The sequence below is a fragment of the Pipistrellus kuhlii genome, unplaced genomic scaffold, assembly GCF_014108245.1.
Source record: "Pipistrellus kuhlii isolate mPipKuh1 unplaced genomic scaffold, mPipKuh1.p scaffold_m20_p_7, whole genome shotgun sequence".
In the NCBI taxonomy this organism is placed as follows: Eukaryota; Metazoa; Chordata; class Mammalia; order Chiroptera; family Vespertilionidae; genus Pipistrellus; species Pipistrellus kuhlii.
Window position 1 is genome coordinate 40,632,472 of NW_023425573.1, and position 18,742 is coordinate 40,651,213.

The 18,742-nt window shown below is 36.3% G+C and overlaps 1 protein-coding gene and 1 long non-coding RNA gene across 8 annotated transcripts in view; both read right to left on the reverse strand.

The window, feature by feature from the left end:
- Window positions 1-1,399: 1,399 nt before the first annotated feature.
- Window positions 1,400-18,742, reverse strand: part of PPIG (peptidylprolyl isomerase G) — a 38,216-nt gene continuing 20,873 nt past the window's right edge. For all 7 annotated transcript variants that reach the window (XM_036422437.2, XM_036422434.2, XM_036422435.2 and 4 more), the window contains 5 exons: window positions 9,375-9,582; window positions 7,990-8,157; window positions 6,011-6,098; window positions 2,911-3,047; window positions 1,400-2,735 (listed from right to left, as the gene is read on the reverse strand). In XM_036422437.2, the coding sequence (XP_036278330.1) occupies window positions 1,619-2,735; window positions 2,911-3,047; window positions 6,011-6,098; window positions 7,990-8,157; window positions 9,375-9,582 (1,718 nt within the window). In that variant the 3' untranslated portion in view covers window positions 1,400-1,618. The remainder of the gene's footprint in view (window positions 2,736-2,910; window positions 3,048-6,010; window positions 6,099-7,989; window positions 8,158-9,374; window positions 9,583-18,742) is intronic.
- On the reverse strand, window positions 7,423-7,972 carry LOC118709998. The gene is made up of 2 exons (XR_004985235.1): window positions 7,841-7,972; window positions 7,423-7,640 (listed from the first exon to the last, which is right to left on the reverse strand). It is a non-coding gene; the product is annotated as an uncharacterized LOC118709998 (long non-coding RNA).

Below are 18,742 nucleotides of genomic sequence, written 5' to 3' on the forward strand. Positions count from 1 at the left end.
CTGAATTATCATAAACATCTATTACTTTTATAATCAAGGAAAAAATTAGACTCCACTGTGGATATTTGTTTCAAGGAATTACAATCATATAATTACCCTATTATTCATTATGCAAACAGCTACCACCATAATGCCAACTGTACCATTAATGTTTTAATCACATTATGTTAAGCACTGCTTCTTTTAGTACTAACAGCATTGACTAGCTACTGGGTTTACCAAGAAACTGACACTATATTGACAAATATTAAAGTACAAAACATTCTAGAAGTTACTATTAATTGGAATTCTAAAATTCCTTTTCAAATGAGGCAGGTTTTGTGTTTGCTGGATGTTTAGTATTTTATTTAGAAATTACAAAATAAAAGGCCACACATCACAAAAATAGCAATGTACAACACATAAAATTCTAAATGGACTTTAGATATCTTTAGTGTTTAACTCTGTTAGCTATCAAATTTTGCAATTTTCTACTCTAAGTGGCAATGTTATACATGCCTAGGTAAAATAATGCTAACAGTAATGGTATAAATCACCTGAATAGAAAGAAACCAGTCATAAACATGCTACAGCCTACTGTGATACATATATTAAAAAGAGATATTTTCTTGCCATTTGAAACAGCTATGAGAAGTAGTGCAGTTTAAGTTAAACACAAACACACACACACACACACACACACACACACCAACACAAACAAAACATGCAGAATTAATACTCAACTCTTATAGATCAGTGACCAAAAAAGATAAGTCTTGTCAATACTAACAACTTTTAGAATCAAACTTAAAAGCGTTGCACAAGTGGTATGCTTTAGTGAGAAAAGTATTTTTCCATTTTGGAGAAGGATAATAAACAAGGTTCTCTAAAAGCAAATGAAATCAACACAGATTGAAAATCACAGTCTGATCTTCCAAGATTACTTGTCAGATGCTGTATAACAGCAAGTCAAGCTTAATCAGTACATCAACTGAAAAAAAAAATTGAACTATTTTTAGATAGTTAAAAACAGAACTAGACATGAAAAATATCATGAAACAAGCTATGAGTGGAATTATAAAGAACAGCACATGAAATACTATATAAAGAACTAAATATCTATTTTAAAGCACAAACTGCTATAACATCAAAAGTAATGCCTTAAGATATCAAGTTATTAGGATCCTGTTTCTGCATAAAAATTATTATAAGCCATAAATTCAACCAGAAAATCTTTATAAGACTTCATCATGAGTAACACGAGCTTTTGTAACAATGTATTCCAACAATCAGTTATATTTGCTTCCAAATGGCTGATGACACAAATTAAGGAACAGCTTGCTTGCTATTGGCTGATTGTTGCAACACAAAAATGTATACATGAAATAGTGAAACACAGCACACAGTATTACACCAAGTGTTTTTCTCATTTCAAGTTTATTAAAACTTTAGCAGTACAAATTATCCAGCTTGCAGATTATCAAAAGATCAACTCAATAAAGTCCACGTTAAAAAAGAAAAAAAAGGACAAACATAAACAACCCAAAACAATGAGAAGAAACAACATAAAGGAGATTCATCAGCAAGTCTCTAAAACTTAAAATCTGAGACAGAATGGAAATAAATTTATACAACTCACTCATCCACTTTTGTCTTCATCTGTTCCAGGGCTTGATTCATGATCAAATTTTTTATTTTTATCATGTGCGTGGTCATTTTCTTGACCCTTTGATTTTTGGTTTTCTTTTTCCACTGAGGATCTGGTCTTCTCATCCTCCTTCTGTTTTAATGTGGAGAACTTTAATTCATTGTCCTGACTACTTTGTTTTATTTTTGCGAATGGACTTTGATCTCTATCAGCCTTTTTATCCCTGTTATCATTTGAACTATTATGATCACGATTTTTAGAGTGCATTCTCTTCTCACCCTCAGAATTTTCTTTTCTGTGTGAACTCTTCCCTTCTTGGTTTCTATGTTTTTCTTTGTTCCTGCTTTGACTTTCTTCTCTCTCTGAGCTCCGTGAATCTCTCCTCCTCCTCTTTCTGTCTTTACTTCTCGATCTTCCTGGTGTAGCTCTTCTCTCTCGGCTCCGTGACCTTCCTCTTCTCCTGTACTCCTGCTCTCTGTATCTATGGTACTCCTTGCTTCTGCTGCGGTCACGGTCATGACTTCTGGATCGCACTCTTCTGCTCCTGTCCCTACTTCTGCTTCGTTCCCTTGTTCTACTGTTGTAACTGTGTTTGCCTTTAGTTGTATCGCGTTCTCTACTTCTAGACTGTGCACGTCTATCCTTTTCCTTACTTTTATTATGATCATGCTCATTACTCTTTGATTCTAACTGTTTAGACTTCTCTTTACTTCTACTCCTTTCCTGATCTTTTCCTTTAGAATCGGACTTTTCTTTTTCTTTTGTACTCTCATGATCCTTTTCTTTACTCCTTGACCTCATCCTCTTTTCTTCATGTCTATTATGCTTTGTATCCCTTTCCTTACTCTTTGATTTCTCTTTGCTTTTACTCCTACTTTTAGATTTGGCCCTTTTCTTCACCTTGTTTTTGTTATACTTATCATCTTTCTCTTTCTCTGAATTTCTTCTGACCTCTCTCTCTTTGCTGTTAGATTTATGGTCTTTAATTTTCTTTTCTTTTTCACTTTTTCTGTTTGGACTCTCAGACACATGCCTGAGATCAGTTATTTTCTTCTCTTTTACTCTAACTGGGCTTCTTTGATTTTCTTTTATTTCATTTATCTCACTCCTAAAATGTAAGAGGGGGAAAAAAAGCCTTTTTATTAAGAAAAAACTGGTGTTACTAGCTAAAATGATATTCTATTTTCCTTAAGATACCCAGAAACGGCTACAAATAACTGGATGCACTTTAGTAAAAATATATTTATATTCACTACCTTTGAAATAATATAATGAAATCTTACTTATCCCCTTTGATCCATCTTTCACCACTTGATACTCTCATTCTTTGAGCTCTTTGCATCTCTTGCCTCCAATGTGGAGGAGTCTCACTCCGTCTGAAACGATCCCTTGATCTGGATCTAGATGGCGTTCGATAACGCTTAAGAAAATAAAAAGGGGAAAGTTAACTTAGAAAAATATAAAAGCATTATACCATAACTAAAGTGTATATATTTCTAGGTTCAAATAAAGTGTCTGATATTTCTATGCCCTCTAAAATAACAAATTTCTCCAATTTTCCGACAGGAAGTCAATGAGAAAGAAATACTTCAAAAATATCTTGAAATTCCAAATAAGCATTAACCACAGAAACTCTAGCCACCCAAGCCTTCTCTAGAGAACTGTCTATTTAAATGATGCTAAAGCAGGATAGGTTTAAGAACCCTCACAAGTTGCCAAGTTCCAATTGGAAATACGTGATCTCGATGCATCAAAGCAAAAAGTTCCATATTATTAAAAAACAAAAAACAAGTCAATGTACAGATACTCATTTATTCAACCAGTAGTTTTTCAACTCTTAGAATGGCCAACCACTCGACCACATACTGAGGAAGTATTAGTGAGTCAAGACACACCTGATTTTGCTCCCTTGAAACTTATATTCTACAAGGTTAAGAGAACAGAAACAGACATATTATCACAGATATGAAACATTTATTCATAAAGAATGAATATAAAAGGAGAAGTAAAAGGTGCTCAGTGAATATATAACAAAGATATCTAATCTAGATAGTGTAAGGAAAGGGTAAAGAAAGTTAAAATGATAAGTAAAAGCTAAAAGCTATGGAATATGTATGAGAAGATACGAGGCAAGGGTGAGGAAAAAGAGATAAAAGGGGGTGAGGATAGATGGGTAAGGAAGAACATGTTAGACATAGAAATATACCATGTTTGAAGGTCCTGAGATAGAAAGAAATAGCATGTTTTAGAAATGATCAGAAGACAGATCAGTGTGGCCAAAGATAAAATTGCAAAGGAAAGTAGCACTTGATAATCTGATGAAGTAAGCAAGGACTAGCTTTTGTGAGGTCTTGTAGGTCATGGTAATAATTTTGGATTTACCATAAGGACAACAAAAAGGAGTGACATAATTAGATTTTCATTTTCAAAAGATCACTATGGAGAAAAGTTTACATCAGTGATTCTCAAGTGTGGTTTAGGAATCCCAAGACTCAGTATAGTCCAGGGATTTTTGAGGTCAAAATTATTTTCATATCACATTATTTGCCTTCTCCACTTTCATTCTTTATCTCACAATGGAATATTTCAGAGACAACATGGCATGTTTTGATGTATTTGCTTTCATAGTTAATAGATGATGTGCTTATATATAGTAGTCTTGTGTTTTAAATACTTCTCAATTTTAATTTCCAGAAGAGTAAATTTTAATAGATATAATTCACATCAACAAAAGCTCTTTTGAATCCTCAATAGTTTTTAAGATTATAAAGAGGTCCTAAGACAAAAAAGTTTGAGAACTGCCATGAGAACAGTTAGGAAGATATTTACAGTTCTGAGAATATATGATGAATTGAATTAAGATTACTGGAGTGGAGTTTGAGAGAAGCAGATAGATTTCAGAGTATTAAGGAGGTTAAACTGAGAGGACTTGGTGATGAATAAGATATATATGGTAGCAAAGAAAGGAGAAAAACAAAATGATTCTTGGGCTCGAAATTTTAGTAACTGTACATGTGGTGGTGGCTGCCATGAGTCCAGGAATCTAAAGGAAGAAGAGGTCTGAAGAGAAAGTGCTTATTGTATATACTGAATTGAGGTGCCTGTTAAGCAACTAAATGGCTATCAAATAAGCCTTTGGTGAGAGAAGAACAGATGAAAATTTGACATTTATCAGCATATAGGGAGCCACTGAAGCCATGGGAGTGATGAGATTATCCAAGGAGCATATGCAAAATGAGAAGAGTTGGAAACCTGTTGTAGCACAATATTTAAAAGTGGGGTAGAAGGGTATGAACTGGCGCTGGAAATGCAAGATAGAATAGCCAGAGATAGGAAGAAAATATGATGGGAGTAAAAAGAGTATTACATGCCGAAATCGGTTTGGCTCAGTGGTAGGGCGTCAGTCTGTGGACTGAAAGGTCCCAGGTTCGATTCCGGTCAGGGGTTTCAGCACATCCCCGGTAGGGGGTGTGCAAGAGGCAGCTGGTCGATGTTTCTCTCATCAACGTTTCTAGCTTTCTATCTCTCTCCCTTTCTCTCTGTAAAAAATCAATAAAATATATTTTAAAAAAAGAAAGAAAAAAAAAAGTATTACAGGTAGGGATATTAAGTAAGACAAAGACTGAAAGGATCCACTGGATTTTGTGACAGGAAGCTAACCACAGGGCAAGTGCTGCTTGCAGCAGAATGGTAGATAACAAACTGAAATGGCTGAGGAATGAGTAGGAAGTAAATAAATAATATACTATGTACTATACTTAAGTTTCTAAAATGCTAAAAACACAGACATTTAAATTCTGACAGGGACAATCTAGTAAAGACAAAGGGGGGGAGAAAAGAGGTAAAGGGGGAATAAGGGGAGATATCTGTAATGCTATCAACAATAAAATATATTTTTAAAAAGAGATGGAATGTAAGAATAGAGTTAATTTTTAACAAGAGTAGAGATATAGTGGTCAGGAAGTGACAAGGGGGCACAGCAAAGACTTTCATTTCATTTTATACCATGTTTTGTAAAAATCCATTAACATCCCATGAATTTAAGTTTGGAAGTACTAATACAAACAAGTTACTATGAAAAGAGAACATAATTCAATACCCACACCTACTCTGAATTTCAGTTACTTACATATACAACTATTTAAAAAACACTCAAATTATTTTAAGATAAATGCAAAACTATTAAGATTTATGGGAAGGCCAAAATAGTTCGGCTCTGTTGGCTGTGGACTGAAGGGTCCCGGGTTCGATCCCCAGTAGGGGGTGTACAGGAGGCAGCCAATCAATAATTCTCTCACAATACTGATGTTTCTATCTCTCTCTCCTTCTCTATTCCTCTCTGAAATAAAAAAAAAAAGGATTTATGGGAAAAGAATGACCTACCCTCGGTCCTCTTCCTTTAATTTTCCTGCCAGACCTAGTAACTAAAAGTCTCCTCTGGTATGACGCAGGCTGGGAGTTAAGTAGATTACTAGAAGGAAGCAAAGAGAACATTAAAACATTATTTTATAAAAATAAATCTGGGAAATATAGCTTTGCTGACTTAAAGTAATAAATTTAAAATCATATATAATCAGTGGTTTTCACCCAGGAATGTTATCAATGCCTAACAGTTATCTAGAAAAGTTGAAGCACTTTTCAACAGCTATTGGTACTTAGTGCCCAGGAGTGAGGAATGCTAAAACCTTGTAATGCATGAGGAAGAATAACTAATTTGTCATTGTTACATAATCATTACTAAGATGAAGTTAACCTGACAGTGCTAAGGAAAATCATCAGAAGAGCTCAGTATAGGCCATATGCCTGAGAGAATAGTTGTAAAACTACCTTATTCCAAAGTGCCTTATTATCTTACTAGGGGGCATAGTGCACAAAATTCGTGCACTCGGGGGGTGGGGGTGGGGGTTCCCTCAGCCCAGCCAGCGCCCTCCCCGCTGGGAGCCAGCCTAAGCTACCAATCAGACAGCCTTAGTGCTGCCACAGAGGCGAGAGAGGCTCTAGCCACCACCAGTGTCTGTCAGCCGTGAGCTCAGTTTCTGGCTGAGCCTCGCTCCCCTTGTGGGAGCCCAGGGGCCACCAGGGGGCAGCACCTGTGTTGAGTGCCGCCTGGTGTCCAGTGTGCATTATAGCAACCAGTCGTTCTGTTATTCTGTCGATTTGCATATTAGCCTTTTACTTATGTAGGATAAGTAGTTGTCCATTGATAATAAAATTATAGTGAAGTATAATTATTGAGATTAAGCAGAAACAATATAGTCTGAATTAGCAAAATTTTTATACCATGGTTTATACCAAAAAGGAAAACCATTTTCAAATAATGAGTTAATATTGTTAGCATTAACAATATCCATATAAGTTATATTGAAAAGGTCATTCTAAGGTAGTTCAAACATTTTCTCTTTAATATTTACTTTCTTAGAAACAACTTAATACCTGAGGAAAAATAAAAATTCAATCTATATTAAAATTACAAATACTTAAATTTTGTGGTTTTACTGTATTATGAAAGTATTGGGGGATCGCTCAGAATTGTTATTACTTTTATAACATTCCTCTTTGTTCATAAAAAAAGAGAAAGACTTCAACTTTTATGTAGAAAATTTCTGCAACTATTTGAACATATCAATTTTAATTACCAAAATATTTTAAGTCATGCAAAGAAAACAGAATTTTTTCCCTATCAGAGAAACTGAAAGTGGTTTTTACTTAAAAGTTTAATGTATACAAAATAACTGAACTGTACACTTCAAATGGGTGCATTTTATTTTATGTAAATTTGTCCTCAATGAAGTTCATTTTAAAAAGAAAAAAAGTTTAATATCTACAAATAACACGGTAAAACTCATCTCATTTTTAAATGGAATTGGTTTAGAATTCCACTTAACATCTTTTTAGCATTCACAGTGCTTATTTTTCTTAAAAAGTAACTGTTACTCAAAATCTGTTTGCATTGTCAATTTATCCTTTTACCTATGTGGTTACTAGCAAAAAGGGGCTTTAGGAACATTACCCTCTAAAGCACATGTGTCAAACACAAGGCCCGAGGGCCAAATCCGTCCCGCCAGGCCTTGCAATGTGGCCCGCACCACGCTGTCATCACTGCACTCCGCTGCGTTTCCATCACAATGACAGTTTATGACTGTTCAGTAAACCATTCGGCACGCGATTTAGGCTGGATTTTAGATTTTGGCCCCTTCTCTGATTGAGTTCGACACCCCTACTCTAAAGAAAGATTTCAATCTTGTGACAAAGTCACCAATTAAATTTTGTCTAAAATAAGTATACACTTTTTTTTTTTTTTTAAAGAGATATTATGTTAAAGATTGTAAGGCACTGTAAGGTATACATACACATGCACATACCACTCTCTCTCTCTGTCTCTTTCTCTGTTTTTCCTTTCTTTCTCATCAGCTTTAGGAGGACTTTTTCTCATTAGAAATCTATTTTCAGGTATAGGAGGGATCTCTTCAGGACGGACCGTAGACTGGGGTTGTGCATCAAGATTTTCAGCCTCACTTTCACTAGATGGGCTTAATAAAAACACAAAACAAGTTTCATTTGGTTATTATGTGTCTACTCCAAATTTCCAATTGTTAATATTTCTTTTCTTTAAAATATCACAATGTAGCTGAAACCGGTTTGACTCAGTGATAGAGTGTCGGTCTGTGGACTGAAAGGTCCTGGGTTCGATTCTGGTCAAGGGCATGTAAGTTGGCTGCGGGCACATCCCTGGTAGGGGATGTGCAGGAGGCGGCTGGTCGATGTTTCTCTCTCATCGACGTTTCTGGCACTCTATCTCTCACTCTTCCTCTCTGTAAAAAAAATCAATAAAAATATATTTAAAAATAAATAAAATATCAAAATGTATACACCATCCTATACCCGTAACAAACCAACTAACCAACCAACCAAAAATTAAAACCAAACGTCTCCATTGTTACAGTTTTGAAAAAGATTTCTCACTAAAATGGGCCCAAAATATGAAATTCCTTGGATAATGTAAACTTAAATAAACTTAAAATGCAGGTAAAGAAATTAGTTGTTTTAGAGAAAATAGATATATAAAGACAAATTTTAGTACTAACATATTATTTCAGACAAAGCAGGGCAAACAAATACAGTAACATCTGCTTTCTATACTATGCAAAGAAAATGAAGGACAAGCCGAAACCTGTTTGGCTCAATGGATAGAGCGTCGGCTTGGGGACTGAAAGGTCCCGGGTTCGATTCCGGTCAAGGGCATGTACCTTGGTTGCAGGCATATCCCCAGTAGGGGGTGTGCAAGAGGCAGCTGATCGACGACTCTCTCTCATCGATGTTTCTAACTCTCTCTCTCTCTCCCTTTCTCTCTGTATAAAATCAATAAAATATATTTTAAAAAAAGAAGAAAAAAGAAAAGAAAATGAAGGACAAAAGAGCAAGGTAGACTTCTACAAAAAATAAGGAAAACAATATTTGATTTACTTCAATTGTCACTAATCTCATATTCCATCCATAATTACAAATCTAGAAAACCAAAAGTATAATTACATTGAGTGCAGACAAAATTAACTGAATGATTTTGTTAAAAATGGAAATGAATATACCCAAATTTAATCTAGGGACTGTAGAATACCAAAATACTTCAAGCTATAAAATATTTCTATTTTAATGTTCCCATATAATTGATCCAAAATGCCAACAGATTTATTTATAAACAGAAGGAAATTAGCATATAAAGCTAGTACTGAAAAAGTAAAATTAAGACCTTTTCTTGCTTTTCTTTCGCTTCTTCTTTTCTTTCTTGTGTTTCCGGGAATTTTTCCTATGTTTCTTTTTTCTTTTTTTTGACTTCTCTTCAGAAGCACTTTCAGAATCAGAAGAATCAGAAGAGGATTGAGAATCACTTGAGCTATCTGAGTCACTGGATGATGACGAGGAGGAGGATTTATGCCTTTTCTTTTCTTCTTTCTTAGCTTTCATAAAGAAATAAAAAGGTCTTTTGGGCAACACATTTTAGATAAACATTTTAAGTGGAAATTTATATTTTCTAAGTCCAGTATTTAATAGCTAGTCCATCTAGCTATTTGAACTGAGAGTTACAGGAAAGGAGTTAAGATTAGAATCCAGAGTTGTATCTATTGAAGGTCCCAATGGCTATTTAAGTCCATGGAATCATTTGGTCTGGCCCTGCCAAGGCATTAGGGGTGAGTTAATTAAATGTTTGACCAAATATAGCAGGCTAATTTTTAAGTGGATAATTTTGTATAGCCTGAGAATGATGTTATAAACATCCAAATGGCCTTAAGCAGAAAAAAAGGTTCCCCAACCTTGTAGAATTATTTAAAAATAATAGATAAATCTATAATAATAAACTAAATTAACTTTGGGAAACATTTGATAGCATAGTTTTTTCAAAAAGCACAGAAGCAACATTTAAGCATCCGAGATTCTAATCTTGTAGTGCTCAACTTTTTCTCTTATCAAGACTGCAGGTAGGAGAAAAACAGCAGAAAAATACTTTGCATGAATGTGGAAAGATAAGAAATATGATTTCATTAGCATGGACTTATGTTTCCATACCTTAGCATTCCCCTAATAATTAAGAAATTTAGCCATTTGAAAGTACTAACACAAATAGGTTACGTACTATGAAAAGAGAATATAAGAATTCAGTGGAGCCTAGAAGAGTAGACTTACAACAGAGGATGGTCATTTGACATTAATTAATAACTCTATTTTTGAGATCTCTACAAAAAAATTCTTCAAATTAAAATCTTACTTTGGTTTAAGTAATAATTTTAAAAAGGGTCCCAAAAATCAGATGCTTTAAGGAATAGTCAACTAACATAAATAAGTGAAGTTAACCTGGTATAATATAACAGGAATTGGTGAAAGATATGAGAAACTGCATAGAGCTTGACTTATCTAAAAGCATTCTAATTCAAACTATGGACTTAAAGAGTGAATTCAAGCCAAAGATGGGACACCATTGTTATATAGGTAACTACAATAAATTGGAACAGATCAACTACAATACATTAGAATCCATCTATATATAAAAGCCTAAGTGACCAAACAACCAAATGACTGATTGATCGGTCACTATGAGGCACACTGACCACCAGGGGGCAGACGCTCAATGCAGGAGCTGCCTCCTGATGGTCAGTGCAGTACGACAGCCAACCTTACGGCCCCTTCCCCCTGCCAGCCCACTAACCTTCCCTGACACCAGTCAGCCTCAGCCCTGATCCCCACCTGTGCACGAATTCATGCATCAGGCCTCTAGTTAATTAACAATGATACTGGTAAATAAAATACAAACTATTTATACTGCTTTTTCTATTAAAACTGTATCACTGCTTAACTAAATAGTAAATGAAGAGAAGATGCTATTGGGTCGGCAGCTAAGTAATTGCGGGTTTCACACATATATGGCTTCAGTTGAATTTTTAGGTTTGCAGACGTAGTACAAATGTAAAACACATTTTGTTATTTGATAGTTGGCTATTCAGCTATTAATCAGTAAAAAAAGTTTTTTGATCTGTTTTGTAGTTTTTGTTTGGCGTTCGTTGAAAAATGGAAAATCAAAAGGAACATTTTTGTCATATTTTGCTTTTTTATTTCCGCAAAGGGAAAAACGCATCCCAAGCTCATAAAAAGTTATGTGCTGTTTATGGTGACGAAGCCTTAAAAGAACGGCAGTGTCAAAATTGGTTTGCCAAATTTTGTTCTGGTGATTTTTCACTCAAAGATGAAAAACGCTCTGGTCGTCCAGTTGAAGTTGATGACGCCCTAATCAAAGCAATAATCAATTCGGACTGTCACAGTACAACACGTGAGATTGCAGAGAAGCTTCATGTATCACATACATGCATTGAAAATCACTTAAAACAACTTGGCTATGTTCAAAAACTCGATACATGGGTTCCTCACGAACTGAAAGAATCACAGTTAACGCAACGCATTAGCAGCTGCGATTTGCTAAAGAAACGTAATGAAAATGATCCATTTTTAAAACGACTGATAACTGGCGATGAAAAATGGGTTGTTTACAACAATATCAAGCGGAAAAGATCGTGGAGCAGGCCAGGTGAACCAACTCAAACAACATCAAAAGCTGATATTCATCAAAAGAAGGTTTTGTTATCAGTTTGGTGGGATTACAAAGGAATTGTCTACTTTGAACTCTTACCACCCAACCGAACGATCAATTCTGATGTCTACATTGAACAACTAACGAAATTAAACAATGCAGTTAAAGAAAAGTGGCCCAAATTGACAAATCGAAAAGGTGTTGTATTCCATCATGACAATGCAAGGCCACACACATCTTTGGTCACTCGGCAAAAATTAATGGAGCTTGGTTGGGATGTTTTGCCACATCCACCATATAGTCCTGACCTTGCACCATCTGATTACTTTTTGTTTCGATCTTTACAAAACTCCTTGAATGGTAAAAATTTCAATAATGATGATGATGTCAAATCGTACCTGATTCAGTTTTTTGCTAATAAAAACCAGAAGTTTTTTGAACGTGGGATTATGATGCTGTCTGAAATATGGCAAAAGGTCATTGATCAAAATGGGCAATACATTACAGAATAAAGTTATTTAGTTCCATAAAAAAATTTTTTCTTTAAAAAATCCGCAATTACTTAGTTGCCGACCCAATATTTATCAAAAAAGTAGTCCAGTAATAGCTGAAACCGGTTTGGCTCAGTGGATAGAGTGTCGGCTTGGGGACTGAAGGGTCCCAGGTTCGATTCCGGTCAAGGGCATGTACCTTAGTTTTGGGCATATCCCCAGTAGGGGGTGTGCAAGAGGCAGCTAATCGATGACTCTCCCTCATCGATGTTTCTAACTCTCCATCTCTCTCCCTTCCTCTCTGTACAAAATCAATAAAATAAATAAAAAATAAAAATAAATTAAAAAAAAAAGTATTCCAGTAATAAATGTAGGGATCAGAGCCTGTGTATCATCATTTTACAACTAATGAGGCACCCTGATCACCAATGGCTCCTGCAGAGAACAAAGACAACCTATCCTTTGTGACTCTTGGTCCTATCAAAACATTAAAAACAAAACTGAATCTGATCAACTTTCTATAACCATAAAGCTATTAGGAAATAGAAGTACAAAAGAATATATTACATAACATACGGGTGCAATCAGTAAAATCCAGCATGTACAATAATGGGAAACACTACAGGTCAAATGACCAGAGGCAACTCAACAAATAAATCTCAAGGAAATATATAGGGAGATGGTGTTGGAATCTATTAAAAAAAAAAAAAATTGTAAGGTCAACCCCAATGTTTGAACTTTATTTGGATTCAAATATTAAAAAATTAACATTAATGAGACAATCAGAAATTGAAACAGAATTCTTTATATTCAGAAATATATGGCATATTTTTATGTATTCATATTATTATAGTATTGGTTTTTTATTTTTATTGATTTCAGAGAGGAAGGAAAAGGAAAAGATAGAGAAACATCAATGATGTGAAATGATTAAATAGCTGCCTCCCACAGGTACCATACTGGGGATCGAGCCCACAACCTGGGCATGTGCCCTGACCTGGAATAGAACCGTGACCTCCAGGTTCATAGCCGATGCTGGCAGCTGGGGGAAGGAAGGCCTACTCTTGCACAAATTTTGTGCATTGGGCCTCCAGTCTTTTATATTGATCTTAGAGAGTGAGGAAAGGGGAGAGAGAGAGAGAAGGAAAGGAAGAAGGAAGGACAGAGGGGGAGAGAGGAAGGGAGAGAAGGGTAGGGGGTGGGATGGGGAGAGGAGGATATCTATTGGTTGCCTCCCATAGGTGTCCTGACCAGGGCTGGAACCAGCCTCACTTATTTTGCACCATGTAGCCTGCTTATTCAGTCGTTTGGTTGTCCCTCACTAACCCCCCTGCTGGCCTGGTCATGGGCAGCCATCTTGTGAGGGTTGATTTGCATATTACAGCTTTATTATATAGGATTATCTGCCTGAGTATCATATGAATCAACTATAAAAAGAAAATATACTGTGTTTTAGAAAAAATGCTTTGCAAGAGGGTTTAGAAAGTGCAAAAGTTGAAAAAGTTCCCCCTTTTCATATTTTTCAGTATTGTTTTATGTGCAAAATTTAATTTACTAGTACATGTCCTTTTCCTAGGTATCTGTGCAGAATAAAAAAGAATCTGATTGGGGGGAAAACAGTAGTAAAAAATAGAGGAGTAAAAAGGCAAAAATTAGAGACATGACAACATCAGTATACATTGTATTAATAAAATGTTGCTTTAATTTTAAAATCTGTGTTAACCTAAATTGAAAAATATTACCTAGGACTGTGAATGTGACTGAATTCTCAAATCAACAAGTATGTTTAACTGATTAGTATTAGTCATATACACAAAATAAGGCCAAGACATGGAGAGGAAAAATTGTAGAATATATGGAGAACTTACATAGGGAACTTTACAAGACAATCTATTAGTAAAATAAGATCAACAAGTGTGAATTCAACAGCAAACAGCATCGGGAAATAGACACTTAATACATTTTTCTAGAAACTCTGACTCTAATAATTGTATAAAACTTAGCAGTATGGTCAAAAAGTACAAAGGTAGAGTAGAAATGCTTTGTAGAACTATAGTCAGTTATGTATTCCTATAAATCTCTGTGCTTATGGAAAACCATACAATAAAACCTCATGGCTTATGGGGAAAATGGTGTTGGGGTAGAAAATTTAAAAACTTCAGTGACACATTTTTAGAGGAGATAGAAAACCACTAAAATTGCAACAGTTTTACACATGTTAAATGGTTAAAAATTACATAAATATGACAATAAACAAGGCACTTTGAAAAATACCTGGGGTTTTCTTGTGGAAGTGAACATGAGAAAGGCTGCATCTAGTGAGTTATTGTAAAGTAGTAGAAGAAGAGTGATCTGAAATCAGATGGAAAGTTTTAGCAGATGTTTGAGGTGTGTGCATGAATGATTTTTTTGTATTCCTATGAAGCTGTTCAGCTGGGTATGACTTTCTGCATTCAATGTTTGTTATACACAAGATCAAACAGGCAAAGGTAAAACTGCAAAGTTCAAATTGTTTTATAATCTATATATATAAAAAGCCAGCAACCAGAATGCCGCAACAACCAGAATGACCTATCGCTATGATGCCCACTGTGGCCAGCAAACCAGCCCGATTGGGGGTGGGTCTGGCCAGCCACCTCCTGCAGCAACTCCCCCTGGCCGGCCCCACCCCCAATCAGTTCTCACCACCCCATCAGCGTGGGGCCCCTACCCTCAGCCGGCTCCATCCCTGATCATTGCCCCCACCCCCCCGCCAATCAGGGGTGGAGCTGGCCTGCCAACCTATCCCGGCCCCTTTCCCAATGGCTAGCCCTGCCCCCAATCACCCCCCCTCCCAATCAGGGAAAGGACCCGCCGGCCATTTGTCCATGGCCCCTATCCCCAGCCAACCTGGCCCTGATCTGGCCCCAATCAGGACCTGAATGGCTGGACCCCACCTGTGCATGAATTCATGCACTGGGCCTCTAATACATAAATCAAATGGAACAAATGATTTCAAAACAAGTAGTACAGGAGAATTGATTATATTAGGATTAGAAATAGGGTCAGAAAAAAGTAGTGAAAATATCTGCAGAGTACTTACAAACTGCTAAGCATTTAATAAAGTCCTTTATAGGTATAATTTAAGGATGAGTATATCCTGTATTTTAAGAGATGATTTTTACGTAAGTTAAAAAGAAAGGAGTGGAGCAATTCTGAACAAGATGAAATAGCGCCATCCCTCCCTAACATTAGAGAGTGTGGCAAAATAGGTTTAGTTGCTTGAATGGAAAATATGAATAATAAATAAATAACACAAAAATAAAGTCTGTGTTTGTATTCTCACAACTGTAAACCTACTTTGGCCCCACCCTGTATAAGTAGAAACCCTAGACATAATATAAAAAACAAATATAGCCCTAGCCAGTTTGGCTCACTGGATCGAGTCTCTGACCTTGAACTAATGGGTCCCAGGTTCAATTCCAGTCAAGGGCAAGTGCATCAGTTGCAGGCTTGATCCCTGTCCCTGGTTGAGGAGCATGTAGGAGGCAACCAATTGACAGGTTTTTCTCACATCAAAGTTTCTCTGTCTCTTCCCCCTTCCTTCCACTCTCTCTAAAAACCAATGGAAAAATATTCTCAGGTAAGGATTTAAAAACAAAAAATAAAGACAAAACCATAAAAAAAAGGCAGAGCAGCCAGGAATCTCTTGAGAATGACATGGTAGTTTTCAATTTGACTCCAATATATCCAAGACTTCATGCTGGAAAATCCTGTAACTCAGAAATACCAATGGGTACATGTTTTTCAAAGCCCCAAGAAAAGCTCTTTCCAGACAAAGACTGGAAAAAGGATGACCTAGCAAACACACACACACACACACACACACACACACACACACAGCGCGAGAGACTACGGCATGTCTTAAAGACCAGACCATGGTGGATCAGCAGAGCTGTTTTACCACAAGAATGAAGCTCGGGAATACATGCACAACTCTAGGATGATTGATATGCAAACCAAGGAGCATTGGAGCTCCTTGATCTGCCTGATGGAAAGCCCCGTTTCCTGTTGGATACTGGCTGCGGTACTGGGCTAAGTGGAGAGTCTCTCTCTAATGAGGGGCACTATTGGGTGGGCATCAACATCAGCTTGCAATGCTGAATGAGGCTCTGGAGAAGCCCAAGGAGACCTACTTCTTGGGGGCCAGAGCTAGGGCATCCCCTTCAAACCGGCTCCTGTGATGGTTGCATTAGCATTTCTACTGTTTAGTGACTCTGTAATGCTAACAAGAAGTCTGACATTCCTGCCAAGTGCCTGTACTGTTTTTTTTCTCTTTATTCTTTGCTGGTCTGTGGAGCCTGAGCTGTTCTGCAGTTATATACTGAGAACTCGGAGCGGTTAGAGCTGATTGCAACCCAGGCTATCAGGGCTGGTTTCACTAGTAGTGCAGTGGTAGACTACCCCAATAGCCCAAGCAAAGAAGTTCTACCTCTGTTTGTTTTCTGGACCATTGAACTCTCTGCCAAAGTACCTGAATGAAATTAAGAGAAGGCAAGGGAATACAGTAAGTCCTTGGGTTACGTCAGAGATCTGTTCCTATAGCGCAACATAAGGTGATTTTCGCCTTAAGTCAGAACCCACCTACATAAGCACCTATGACACTCAGGTGGAGCAGATACATAGCAGTAATGACGTGAAACAGTAAAAAAATTTTTAAAAGATAACAATTCCCGACATTTGTGGCAAATAAATAATAAAAAACATAAAGCACATATGTACATACGTCAAAATGACAGAACTTTTTTTTAATAAATAAATGGGAGATGGTGACGTAACCACGAAATGACGTACATGAAGTCCAATATAACTTGAGGATTGTCGGTGATCACTTACTATTGTATAAAAATAAATATAAACAACTTTGTAAGAAAGGCTGATATTAGACATTTTAGAGAAATGTGAATTAAAATTAGCTTGTAAAAAACCTATTGTTAGCCCTAGTTGGTTTGGCTCAGTGGATAGAGCATTGGCCTTTGGACTGAAGAGTCCCTGCTTAAATTCCAGTGAAGAGCATTTATCCAGGTTGTATGCTTGAGCCCCAGTAGGGGGTGTGCAAGAGGTAGTTAGTCAGTGATTCCCTCCAATCACTGAGGTTTCTATATCTCTTTCCTTATATTTCCTTTTATCCTAGTGGCAATGTCTACCAAAATTACAATGCATGACTTCTATAGTCTTTTAATTCCATTTCTAGAAATGTATCTTTACAATCAATGTTTGCATACATGTAAAATGATATACAAAATATGGGAATGGGAACTGACAGGCAGAGATGGAAGACTTTTACCATCTATCCTTTTAAGCTTTCTAAATTTTGAACCAAATAATTGTATTAAATTTAAAAGTAGAATTTATTTTTGCCTCAACCAAGGATATGTTTATGTTTTTTAAAGAGAGAAAGGAAGGGAGAGAGAAACACCAATCAGTTACCTCCTGACAAACCTTCAACCTAGGTATGTGCCTTGACTAGGAATCGAACCTTGAACCCCCCCCTCCTTTTTTTTAAACTTCTCTAAAAAAAAAAAATAAATTAAAAAAAAAAATATATATATATATATCGAGAGAGATATATATAAAAAGATATATATATATTTATTTGTATTGATTTAAGAGAGGAAGAAAGAGGGAAAAAGAGAAACACCAATGATGAGAATCACTGATCAGCTGCCTCCTCCACGCCCTCCACTGGGGGCCCACAACCCAGGCATGTGCCCTGACCTGGAATCAAACTGTGATTTCTTGGTTCATAGGTCAAGACACTCAACTATTGAGCCATGCTGGCTGGGGAAACCTGTAACCTTTTTGGTGTACAGGACAATGCTCCAACCAACTACTAGGCCAGGCTAAAAATAGAAAATATTAAACTTTCAAGTATGACAACTGTTTCCTCCAAAAAACCCTACCTCCTGCCTAACGACTTGCACAAAATCGATTTCAAAGTATCTTTTACAAGAATAAATATCCTTAAGACATAGGTATTGACTTCACTAACAACAACCAAATCCCAGAACATTTTACTTGTAAAAACCTAAGGTAAAAAAATGTTGCCTGAAGCTACATAATTTAATTTACTAAGGTAACCACAATAAATGCAATAAAGAAAAAAAGACAGAAAATTATACCTTTCATGTTTATTTGAGATCTATAGACACAATGAACCTCAAATGAAATCTTTATGTTGATGAAAATCTCTAGTCTAGACCATCATCAAAATAAATTTTGAAATAAAGAAAACTATCCATAAAATAGGTCTCCTTCAGTTATTTTTATTCCACATTATTGTCTCCTCTTTCAAACATTTCTAAATTTAACATCCCACTAAAAGACATCATCACAGCTCTTAATTCCTGGGTAAGGACACCGAAATGGAACCCTGTCACCATAGTCTCTCTGGTGTTCTCCACTGTCCCCTCAATACAAGATTCCCCAGCTGCTTCCTGTACTGTATTCTTTCTGTACTGCCACATATATGCAATGTGCTTCCTGCCACATATATGCAAAATTTCAAAA